At 27.5% G+C, this 13,078-nt stretch overlaps 1 protein-coding gene across 4 annotated transcripts in view; it reads right to left on the minus strand.

Annotated features, from left to right (window-relative positions):
* LOC142329769 (synaptic vesicle glycoprotein 2B-like) overlaps window positions 1–13,078 on the minus strand; it is a 218,742-nt gene that overhangs the window by 37,490 nt on the left and 168,174 nt on the right. For 3 of the 4 annotated variants that reach the window (XM_075374546.1, XM_075374544.1, XM_075374548.1), the window contains one exon: window positions 1,046–1,673. In XM_075374546.1, the coding sequence (XP_075230661.1) occupies window positions 1,046–1,220 (175 nt within the window). In that variant the 5' untranslated portion in view covers window positions 1,221–1,673. Of the gene's footprint in view, window positions 1–1,045; window positions 1,674–10,320; window positions 10,355–13,078 lie in introns of all 4 variants that reach the window. The other variant, XM_075374545.1, reaches the window with a different exon arrangement.

Here is a 13,078-nt window from a genome sequence, read left to right on the forward strand (position 1 = left end):
TCCCTATCTTCTTGTTCATTATGAAACCTACTCCTGCCTGCCCATTATTTGAAGCTGAGTTAATTATTCTAAAATCACCTGACCAAAAGTCGCCTTCCTCTTCCCACCGAACCTCACTACATCCACATTTATCCTATCCATTTCCGTTTTTAAATTTTCTAGCCTACCAACCTTTTTTAAACTTCTAACATTCCACGCTCCGACTCGTAGAATGTTATTTTTTAATTTTCTGCTGACCCCTTCCTTAGTAGTCCCCACCCGGAGATCCGAACGGGGGACTAGTTTACCTCCGGAATATTTTACCAAGGAAGGCGCCTCCATCATTGCTATATGAAAATGCAGAGAGCCACATTTTCTTGGAAAAAAAAGCAGCTGTAGTTTTCCATTGCTTTCAGCTGCGCAGTACTCAGAGGACTGAGTGATGTTGATATGGCCGTTTAAGTCATTCTAACTCACGCCCCTAACAACTACTGAAAGAGCTGCTGCCCTCTTTCAGGAATCATTCTTTAGTCTGGCTCTCAACAGATACCTCTCCGATATGGTTGCACCTTCAGTCCAGCTACTCTGTATCCCTGAGCACTCAAGCCCCCTCACCAACGGCAAGGTCTCATGATGCATAGAGGAGGCTGCTTATGATAGAAAAAATTAATAACTCTGAGCTTATTAATAAAAGAAAAAAACAGTTTTCTATATATATAAATGAGTATACATGATAATACACATATGGAATACAATTATGTATATAAACATTGCATGAAAGAGTGAAGGTATTAGCGTCTGAGCAGTTTACTAGGTAAAACTTCATCATTTTAATATCCTACAGAAAAGAATACATTTTGAAGAATTTTTAATATTTACTATTCAGCTACTTCAAAAATTAAAATATTTTTTTAAAAAACTGTTTTTAAAGTTATATAAGATATAATATATATTAACTAACAAATTTTTACAAAAAATTGTATATAAATTATACAAAGTATGATATAATATAATAAAGAGGGCTCAATGTTTTTAAAATATATGTAAAGTATAATTGAGTACTTACGAGTAATTCCATGATGTTTCTTCTTCTCTGTTGGTGGATTTGTCACATTAGATAATTCATCTTTTGTCTTTGAATATGAAATCGAGAAGACATTTTTACTATCTTCAGTCACAGGGGTACTCTCTTCAATAATAGTAGCATTATTTGAAACAAATGTATTGTTTCGTTCTCTCATTTTTGTATATTTTTTCTTAATATCACAGAAATTATAATACTATTTAATTTAATTACAAAATATAAAAAAAAGTTATCAGTCAAAACAGTTTTGTAGTAATATGGTTATAAAAAATGATAAAGTTGTTTGTGTAAGTGTGGTGCCCATAATGATCATGTAATAATTTAATTGTATTCATATTTTGCTGTTTTTTCTCAACGTGTAACATTATCTTAAGTCTTTTTAAGTAAAATGAATTTGAAAAACTAACTGTACACAAATATACGGCAACAGACTCAAATACACACCACACAAACACAACTTAACAATAAAACTGTAGTCATAAATATTTCAGTAGATAAAATAAAATATAAACGGTCCAGGCAGAAATTATCTTAAACAGGCAATATATACACTTTATCTCACTATAAAAATATAAACTGATAAACCATTATTTTGATATGCCTGCAATGCCTGCAAAAGAGAAAATAAAACAAATTACTGCACTGTGATATTTCTTAAATGAATTATGTTATATTTTTATTTATTTATTTCTTTTTTTTAATTTTAAAGAAATAAATACAAAAAATTATCAAATGTACTAAATTTTGTTTAATATTCCTCACTAATTTATTACTTTTATAACCATTTCATTAATGAGAAGTTATTATTGAATCATTCCAGTGATAAACTGTAGATGACATTCAGCTTTAAAAATAAACGAGTATAATAAGAAATTCTAATAAAAATAAATTAATTTTCAGTAAGGATTAACTTTTGTCTTCTTTACCAGCATATGAAGGGAGAAGGGTGTAGTATTTGGGTAGCATGTTTATTTATGTCACTGGACTCTAGAATAGCTATACTAATTTGAATTTTTATGAAATAAGTATCCAGTGGTTCATAACAATCACATGAATTACAATAACTAAATCATGATTTGAAAGAAATAAAATGACAAAAATAAAAACTAATTTTTCAAACCAAATTATTTATAAACTCATTAAGTTGGTTTTTCAATAAAATTGACAGGAAAAGCAAATTTACGCTTATATTTTATTAAACATTACTCCATGGTCTATTATGATCTGTTGAAGTGTACAACCAAAAATGTGGTTTGTATTCACGTAGTATCTGTCTACTACCAAATCTACTTGTGTCATTAGCTCAGATCTATATATATAAATATTATTTTTATTTCTGAATATTCAAATAATTGAGCAACATTTTGACCACTGCGCTAATAGAACTTAATATCAAATAAAACCATCAAAACAGAATAATTATAATAATTAGATAATATAAAAATTTACCTTATTAATTTCCAATAACCAGTTTTCACAGTATCCTGCATTTTCAGTTAAATTCTATATTTACTATATTACAAATTTTTAACTTACTCTTACACTAGAAAATTATTCAATAATTACAAAAGGCCTCATGGATATATAGGTGACTCTTTTATCCACTTGTGAATAGTCAGCATAAAAAAGAATAAAATGGATGTTTACATCAGCACATTCTTCTTTCATGAGATTCAGTTATTAAAAATAACTAATCGATTTCTCAATTCCTTTGTGATTTAGTTTAGATCAACTCAACCAGATAGATCTTGGCATGTAGTTATTACATTAATTTGTTAAGGGTTTCATGGACTTCAACAATTACTTGCAGGGTTGCATTTGTAAATTTTATAGTACCAGAGCATTTGAATTTGTATTATAGCAGACTACAAGAATATGGTTCACAGCTACAGGTGGCTGGCTACATGACAATGTTACGAAAAATGCACATTCATTTTGATGTTTACAATGACAAGAAGCAAAACTTATCTTTTTCTTGTTGAATGTTTTTCATGAACAAGATTTTTAGCAACTTATTTTGTCACAGTACACCTAAGGATATCCAAAAGTATCCACATGACCATTTTCATGCGGTCTAATTTTTGTAACTTAGGTTATATTTTTTATCAGCTGTAAGTTAGATTTTATATGAAAGGATTTTTTTTTATTTCTCCCAAAAGCAATACTGGAATGGTATTCTGGCACTAAAGCATATCTGATTACTTTTAAGTTTACATATTGATGATATTCAATGCATACACAAACGAACTGCACCTCAACATAGTTGAACATGATACAACATTTAATCACACATAAAATAATAAACGTAATTCAAACCCAACACATTTCCAACCACATTTGAAAATCTAACCAAATTGGCAGTAATAACAAGCTGAGATCAGAGTAAGAACAGCAGCACTAGTTACTGGAGAGGATGCATGGGGAGCGACTGAAAGCATTATGATGTGTTTAATAGTTCTACATTTAATAAATTTGGTTCAGTTTATCATTTAAAATAAATAAATAATATTAGTTGATTATAAAATTAATTTTCAAAATAAAATGCTGTTCTAAATCTAAACTGCTATTATTTTAATTATTGTGGCGTTTTGATGATATATAATATATACATCCACAGCCAGTTTAGAAGAGTAAGGATGTGTCTACTATTTACCAATTCTTCACAAGTGATAACTACTACTACTACTGTAACCACTAACTGAAAAATTCATTGTAAACTGTGTTACTAGTTTCTACACCATAATTTTACCAAACATTTTTCAGGAAGGTTGTTAAACTTATATCAATCAACATCACCATATCGTAGAAAAATGGGATATGCTTTCCATTTCTAATACATATTTTTGTAATCATACAGAATGCTAAAGTATATATGTATATTATATACTTGCATATATATATATGCAGATAAATAATAACATAAATATAAATAAAATGATAATAAACATATATATAGTCTTTATAAATAGGTACTTATAATCTACTTAAAAATAATAAGGTCCACTTACAAATACTTATATCTACTTATAAATAATCCTCCATAAAATATCTACTTTAATTCTTACAGTTTTATTTTAATTAATTTTTTTATTAGTTCAAATATAAATGCTTCCTATCACAGTGAACTTAAAAGATTTTATTTTAAATGTAAAACTAAATAATTTATAATTAGTCCTAAAGAACATAAACCACATAACTCAACTAATCTGGTAAATTTATCTTATCATTGCATTTGCTAAATTTTGTAAATTTCATAATATAAACACAAATCTATTTAGATTTACTGATTATTTATTTGTTACGATCCTTATAAATATTTGCTTTGTTTGGAGTTGAATAAATCTTTGTTAGTAGTAGTTTTTTAATAATGTCAGCGCCCGCTCTAGGGGCGGGCAACCCGGACATTTGTATGGGCAGCATTTTGGCTGTAAGTGTGAGAAAAATATTCATTCGTTAAACACCCAATAAATAGAAAATTTCACATATCGATTTTTTCGTTCGCTAAAAATTTACAATGTCTAAAAGCTAAAAATATTTACACCATAACGAAGAATTTGTAAAGGGCGCTACTTGTTTGAACGTGCATATTTCTCTGATCAGAATAGCATTACCACGCGAGCAGAACGCTGCTTCAACTTGTGTTTGAACATGCACAGACTTGCTTATTACCTCTAATTATAAAAGAGCGGTTTCATTACATAATAGGATTATTCTTGATATCACGTCGGTAGAGATAACAAGTGTAAGTTAATAAAAATTTACTTCAGTACGATTTCCTAATTTTTAAAGGTAAGTATATCTACAATTAAACTATTGTTTAGTTTGATAGATACTAGTTTATCGTAAATCGATTATCGAATCGAAACAATGAAAGCGTTTTATTTACCCAAAAAGGCCGTTTATTGAATCAATAAACTATTGCATCAAAATTGAATGTATTCTGTAGGCATAATTATTTATATTTTTGTTTTATGAAAATAATTATTTGAATCAATAATATAAGACATTTATTAAGTTCATTGCTTCAATGAAACGCGTTTTATAATAATATATTTGAATATTTGAACTGAATAAAATCTCAAAATCAAGAATTATAAAATTGTTTTAATGACCGTTAATGATTTGCTGAAATATTTATTATAAAATACATACGTAATAATACTAGTCTTTCTTTACGTTCACAGGATACGAAAAATATTTTGTGTAGCGCATAAATATTTTTTATGTCAATTGACGGAATATAATTTTGAAGTTATGTTAATTACGGTTTTAGTTTATTTAGAACGAAGAAAATTTTTATCTGTTTATTTATTTTTTTAATATATTGTATAGTTTACATTGTTTAATTTGAATTACGTGCGTGCCTCTTCCACAATGTCTGACGGTCAAAGAAAACTGTCTCGTTATCAGTACAAAAAAAGAAGTCTGGAAAAGGAAGCCGAAAGGCATTCGATTTTTATTGAAAATAAAAAATATGTACCTTTATTTAAAATAAAACAAAATATATATATGTTCTTGAGGGGCGGCAATTTGTCTTTTTGTCCGGGGCGACGTAACCGCTAGAGCAAGCGCTGGCGCCAGGCAGCTGGGCAACTGCGCACGAACGATTTATACTTCATACGAACGATTATCTAAAATTACATTTGTGTTTTGGGTTTTGGGGACAAAAAAGAATGACATTGGGATTGGAGTTGTGTTAAAAAATTACAGCTCACGAAACAATTAAAAATGTTCAATATTTTGAAGCTTTTCACTGTAAAAGTTTTTGTTGTTAGTACGCTAAATTCATGAACGTTATTTAGTTACAGTTGGCAAAAACATTTAACAAAATCATGTGTAATGAAACAAACCATGTAACATTTTCGCGACAGACCATTGGCCCACCTTTTTTCTAGTTTAATAATTATATTCAAAAAATATTTGGGTACTTACGTATTAACGCCACCGCAGCTACAGCTTTATTTAAAAACAAAGTAGTCAATCGGATTTCGGTGGAAAATGGGCCGATATAGAGTTTAACATAGGTTCAAAACAGTCTTAAATTAATAAATGGTTATTTATATTTATAAATATAATTTAACCAAACTTAAACTACGCTCGCTAACCTTGACTAATTAACAGGAGTGTTTTGATTATTTAAATAATAAATAATTGCAATAATTACTGATTTTATTAAATAAATACTCAAAAAATTACGGTATTAATTAGTCAAGGTTAGCGAGCGTAGATTAAGTTTGGTTAAATTATATTTAAGAAATAAATAAATATAAATAACCATTTATTAAAATTAATAAAGAGACTGTTCATTTTCCACCGAAATCCGATTGACTACTTTGTTTTTAAATAAAGCTGTAGCTGCGATGGCGTTAATGCGTAAGTACCAATATTTGTTTATATATTTAAATATAACTACAATAGCAATTGTTTACATTGTTCTAATAGTAGCTTTGATGAACAGGCTCCACAAATATCTACTATTATACTGAATTTGTTTATCCCATAGTCATATAAATTTCACTATGTTACACACATTATTTATACAAATCATTTTTTGTTTATTATTTTTCATTTAATAAAAATACATCTTAGTTTTACTAGCTAAAGATGGAAAAAAGTTTTTTAAAAGTTAATTTAATAAAAATTGTTAAAACTTAAGAATGAAATTAGCTAGAAGCACAAGAACTGAATTCAATTATTTTTTGGTAAATGTATTCTTATTTGTAAACTGACAGATTTGTAGACATTCATTAAAGGAAAAAACGACTAATCCTTTAACTTCATTATTATATTTCTGCTTCTGTGGCAAAGAAATAAGTTATGAATTTTTCATTGTCAAAGGTATCACAGCTACTATTATTCTCTCTATCGTAATTTGATTTCTTTTTCAGATTTCTGTAAAGCCTGAATACTTTAATTGTTATTTTTCAGTATTACTCTCACAATCATGAGGATAACAAACAGTGCGGGAGGTCCAGGTGGTGCTGCTCTCTGGGTAGACAAGAATGGCAACCAAAGTGAGCTTTGCGAGTGTCAAAATCCACCTGCAACATGGAAATGGCAAGCAAAGAAACTCTGCAGCCGCGGGGTAGATCCCAAGGAGCTCCTGAGTTGGCTCTGGCATTCGTCTGGGCCCTGAGGGTCCAGATTCTTGCTAGACGGGCCGGCTAGTGTATTTATATTTTAAATAATTAATGTGCATTAATGACATTTATTTTTATTTTATAATTAATTATGTGTGTACTTTTTTATGCCGCTCTAATGAAAACTTTTTCTTGATCTATCTTAACAAACACTAGGGTAGTTCCTTTTTCTATGTGTGCAATAGGATATCTACCTATTCCTTAAATGATCTATACAATGAATTATTATTACTGATTAGAATACAAATTTTAATTATTTACTTAGATTCCAATTTTTTTAAATATTTTAGCACTGTAAGATTACGTGCTGAATCTTACAGCACCTACCAAAAGGTGAAAAATCACTCTTAAAGAAGGTACCATTCTAAACATCTCGTACTAAATTTACATTAAATTTATGAAAGAAATGTTATATTTTGTTTCCTTTTTCACTGACCTGAATATATGACTGCATATAAACATACCAATCCCATTAAAACACAGGTGTTATGTTCATCACAGAAATTGGTATTTGTAAAACGTACTTCATTACTCTGTGAGAAAGTGATTTTAAGAAATGCCACTTATACTTTAGAGGGTTTACGTGCATCAAAGCCAAAAAAAAATGACTGGATGGAACAATGAAAATTAATTTATTGTTTTATGATGCAACTAATTAATGAATATCTTTTTTTGAAAGAAAAATTCAAATTTTATACATTACTTGCACTCACTTGAGGAATTTTTTATATTATTTATTTGCTTTAATTATTTATTTTAATAATTAAGTATTTTTGGAAATTTTGTTCATATTTGTTATTTTGTCAACAGCTATTTAATTGGATGACTAAAGAGGAATTAGTTAAACTGACTACGACTGGTAAACTTTATTTGCTATGATAACTGTTGATATAATTGAAGATGTAAAAATGATGCAACCAATCAAGATCATACAAATTTGTGGTTTATGTATAACATTGCAATAAATCCAATTCTGTTTACAATTTACATTCCTTCCCTTTATTTTACTAATAAAATTTGAACAGGTTTAACTTTCATTGTTGAAAATTATATCATTTTGATGTAATTTTTGGTTTAGTTTTATTTATTTTTTTGTACATATACAATTATAGAATCATGAAAAATCTACTTTAATTTTTTTCTGTTTTTCAGCTGCTAGACCAAATATATATATATAAAATTTACTTTTTCTATGGGTTGTAAATCAATTTATGAATGGATCACCTTAATTTAATGGTAGCTGCTTAATATTTTTTTATTTACAAAGATATAAACCATTTCTTTTTAACATAATAATCGTAAATAACGAGTAAAACAAGGAGAAATGCTGTGATATTAATTTATATAGATTCAATAATTGTTTATGTGTAATTTATAAATATAAAAACTGAATTATATAGTCTTCCATTTTTATAAATAGTAAAATATCTACTACAAATCCAAATGAAAATAATTACATTAAAATATGTACTTTTGTTTCAGAAGGGAATAGAGAGACAAATTTTATTTCGCAAGCAATTCAGCTTTGTTTTTCAACCATTGGACACTGCTAATGGTTCTCAAAAATATCTAAGAAAATTTTAGTTAATTATCTTATCTTATTAGACATCTAATCACACAAACAGTTTGCTTTAGGAAGTCTTTTGCTATCATTTTAACTACTTTTTAAGGTCATCAGTCAATCAAAAAAAGTAGTCAGTATATCTTTTTTCAACATTGATTATACTGATTACACACCGCTGATGATCCACAGCACCACAGATTCTCAACATGGAATGTAACATGGATCTCATCTAAAAACTGCCATACATTAAAGACAGTGTATTGTTGTGAAAAAGTTCAATGTTTAAAAACCGTCATAAGAGGTTATTATGTGACATTTGATTTCAGATCATGTGTAACGCACAGCTTTTATATGTCAGTGGGGATGCTCTAATTGGTCTCATATGGGACTGTCAGAATAGTGTATCACAGTCTTGCCAACTGCATTTGTTTTGAGGCACTACATCATAAATCCTAATTAGCATCAATAATTCATTGCATTTTCAGTACAATGTTGGTGAAATTGAAAAGTTGAATTTGTTCTTGTGAGTGACTGGCCTAATATCCAAGAATTAGTTCTTAATTATTTTAAGTGTTTTAAATTCTATGCTCGAGTAGAAGCCGAGTAGAACGAGTAGAACACGTTCATTGGCATTAATATTAAGTTTTAAAAAATGTTTTAAAGTTAAAATTTTTAATGCCATAAGGTGTTGTCATCTCATGATATGTTATATTAATGTTTATTTTTAACTTTAGTTTTGTTTTGTAATTTATTTTTAATTTTATTGAGAATAAAGTCTATTTACACCCTTGTTCACTTTATTTTAATCGAATGTTTAATAAATTAATTCTTTTTCATAGCTTTTATTTTTATTAGTTTTTTTATTTTTTATCCACTATTAGGTGATCCTTCTAGGACAACTGTGTTATAGTAACCTGAACAAAGGTTATTTGTCTAAGAAAATAAATGATATCAATGAAAATTAGTGAAAAAGAGATTAGTAATAAGGAAAAGAAGCAAATGAAGAGAAAGGATGAACTGAAATGTGTAATAAATTCATCCACCGATTCAATGTATCCTTTAATCAGTTACAAATGTCTGACCTGCTCAAAACTCATTTGGAGTTCAACGCATATGATTCTCCAGGATGTAAATAACACATCAATGAACAATGTTTTTGTTTGACCAGTATGGATAAAAAAATTGCTTTTTTTCAGAAATTCAACAACTGGCTTTGAATAAGTTAACGTATTTTAAAGGGATTTTCCGATCACAGAATAATTGGCAAGTGGACATATTAATGATAAATTATTGAGCTATTCCTCCACTGGATAACCATTTATTTGAAATACTTATTTACACAAAATAGTTTCTCTGAATACATTTAAAAATAGTATAGAATAATGGCTGTAAAAGTTTGGCTAATTCTGTTTAAGATTGAAATGATGATGGCATTCAATTAAATAAAAATTAACATTTTGAATGACAACCTTTCAATTGATGATAACACTGACAAATAAAATATTTATCTTTTTTAAACTAAAAAAAAAAAATTATTAAATTCTAAAACTCACTTTTCATACTCTTGATGCTGTTCATCCATATATTCTGTGACACACACAATAAATTACAATAAATCATACAAATGGGTTACCGGATGGACAAGCAAATATTTACTACAAATATAAGAAAACATTATATAATGTAATCAATCATTAAACTGACAAAAGATAGCTTAACATGCACTCAAAACACTGTAAGAATATTAAGTATAAGAAAATACTAAAACTATCAAAAAGAAAAATTTTAATGAAGAAAAACATACTGGGTTGTTTCAACCGATATCAAACAACACAACACCACTGAAACATAAACTACTAGCATGATAAACTACTAGTAGTTTATCTTTCTACTGAGAAAGATAAACTACTAGCTAATGATGAAGCTACGTAATATTAGTAAATGGTGTACTATAAAAAAAAATAGAATAGAAAATTATTTAATGAAATTAGTTGTATTCAAAGATAACAATTTTAAATGTATTTATTAATTAAAAATTATGAAATTCAACATAAAACATATAATAAAATGAATAATCAATAAAGTGTTTTAAGTAATTATTATGTTCATACTTCAACTGTTTAAATTACATTTATGTTCATAATAAAAAATTTTATTCTCATTAATTAGTTAATTTATGCTTAAAGGATATCATAGTATTGAAAGAAGTTGAATAATGAATCAAAATAAATTATAAAGGAAGAATTATTTTTTTTTTAAATTAAATATTTTGATTTTCATAACTTTTTTTAATATTAGAAATGAAAACATAATGTACCTTATTTGGTCTATCATACGCCTTGAAAAAGAAATGAAATAATAAACATCATTAAAGAAAAAAGAAAAATCATAAAAATTCTATATGCCGCAATAAAACAATAATTATATTTTTACCTATCTATGTTGCTAATCTAAATTATTAATTCATAATTCTATAGTTATTAGTACTGCAATCATAAATAACAAATCATAATAATATCAACAACAATAAATAAAGTGATCTTATAAGTAAATTAATCTGATATATTTATGTAATATAAAATACTATATTTATGTAATATTATATATTTTATATATTTATGTAACATTTAATATTAAAATAATTATTTGGGTTCTAATATTACTTAATGAATATAATATTAATTATTAATGATATGAATTTTTCTGTAGAGAGTCTCAACAAAATATTTTTTCTATCTCCATTTCCAAATTATGAACATTTTTCCACAACAGTAAAAGAATTATTTTAATTGAGGAACAAGCAAAGTGACAAATAACTGACTTCATTTTAGTAATATTATTTCATAAACGTTTGGCATAACGTCTTTACAGACCCTGGTTCAAGTACAGCTACTGAAAATTATTTTACTCTGATTTCAATCTCCCTACCCCAGTGTTACTTGTGAAATTATTAGAACATAATTAATAGTGCTGTTAATAACAGAATAACCGTTAAACTCTAACTCTGATTCGATAACTTGTTAGGACAGTTACAGTATTACAATAACTACAAAACTAATTCTAAAAGTGAAATTTTTTTTAAAGGTATGTAATAACAGATATTTGTTCATGAATCTGGTTGATTAATGCTTAATACAAAAAACTTCTATTAATTGTGCCTCTATAAATCAAAGTAACCAAGCAACATGTTAGTTCCAAGGTCACAGGATAGTCAGGTGAGACTGGGATAGACCGAGTGAGCAAAAATATACCCCTATTAAATTGTGCTTGAACTCTTAGAATCATAATAAATATATACATAAATATATATATACATATATAAAGGTAACATAGTAATGTTTTTTTGGTTTACTTACTTGTGAAACTGGGTTATTATGCAGCAGTTGACCAAGCTTTTACGTGAATAACTCCAGTTTTTTTAAACTTAATTAATTAATTAACCCACCCCTTAACCTCTCAAAAAAAAAAGTTGTATGTGTATAGTTGTTTGGTTCTATTGTTATTGAAATTTTATAAGTTACAATAAATTTTTTGTTAATTCTACAGCAACATTTTTGTAACTATATAAATCTAATATTTAAATTTTAAAAAACTGTATGAAAATGATTTTATAAAGTTATTTATGGTATGAAATACAATATTTGACATTTATTTATTCAATAACCCTAAAAAAAAAATTATAATAAATAAACAGCATGAAAAAAATTAGGGTTCAAATACAGAGATAGAAGAACAGTTGCTAACATTTACAGGAAGCAAACAGCAACAGTATTAATTGAAGAACATAAGAAAGAAGCCATAATAAGAAAGGGAGTCCGACAAGGATGTTCCCTATTCCCATTACTTTTTAATCTTTACATGGAACTAGCAGTTAATGATGTTAAAGAACAATTTAGATTCGGAGTAACAGTACAAGGTGATGAATAGATGAAAATGAAAGATGCTACGATTTGCTGACGATATAGTAATTCTAGCTGAGAGTAAAAAGGATTTAGAAGAAACAATGAATGGCATGGATGAAGTCCTACGCAAGAACTATCGCATGAAAATAAACAAGAACAAAATGAAAGTAATGAAATGTAGTAGAAATAACAAAGATGGACCACTGAATGTGAAAATAGGAGGGGATAAGATTATGGAGGTAGAAGAATTTTGTTATTTGGGAAGTGGAATTACTAAAGATGGATGAAGCAGGAGAGATATAAAATGCCGAATAGCACAGGCGAGTCTTCAGTCAGAAATACAATTTGTTTACATCAAAAATTAATTTAAATGTCAGGAAAAGATTTTTGAAAGTATATGTTTGGAGCA

The sequence above is a fragment of the Lycorma delicatula genome, chromosome 9 (genome assembly GCF_047948215.1).
Source record: "Lycorma delicatula isolate Av1 chromosome 9, ASM4794821v1, whole genome shotgun sequence".
Classification (NCBI taxonomy): domain Eukaryota; kingdom Metazoa; phylum Arthropoda; class Insecta; order Hemiptera; family Fulgoridae; genus Lycorma; species Lycorma delicatula.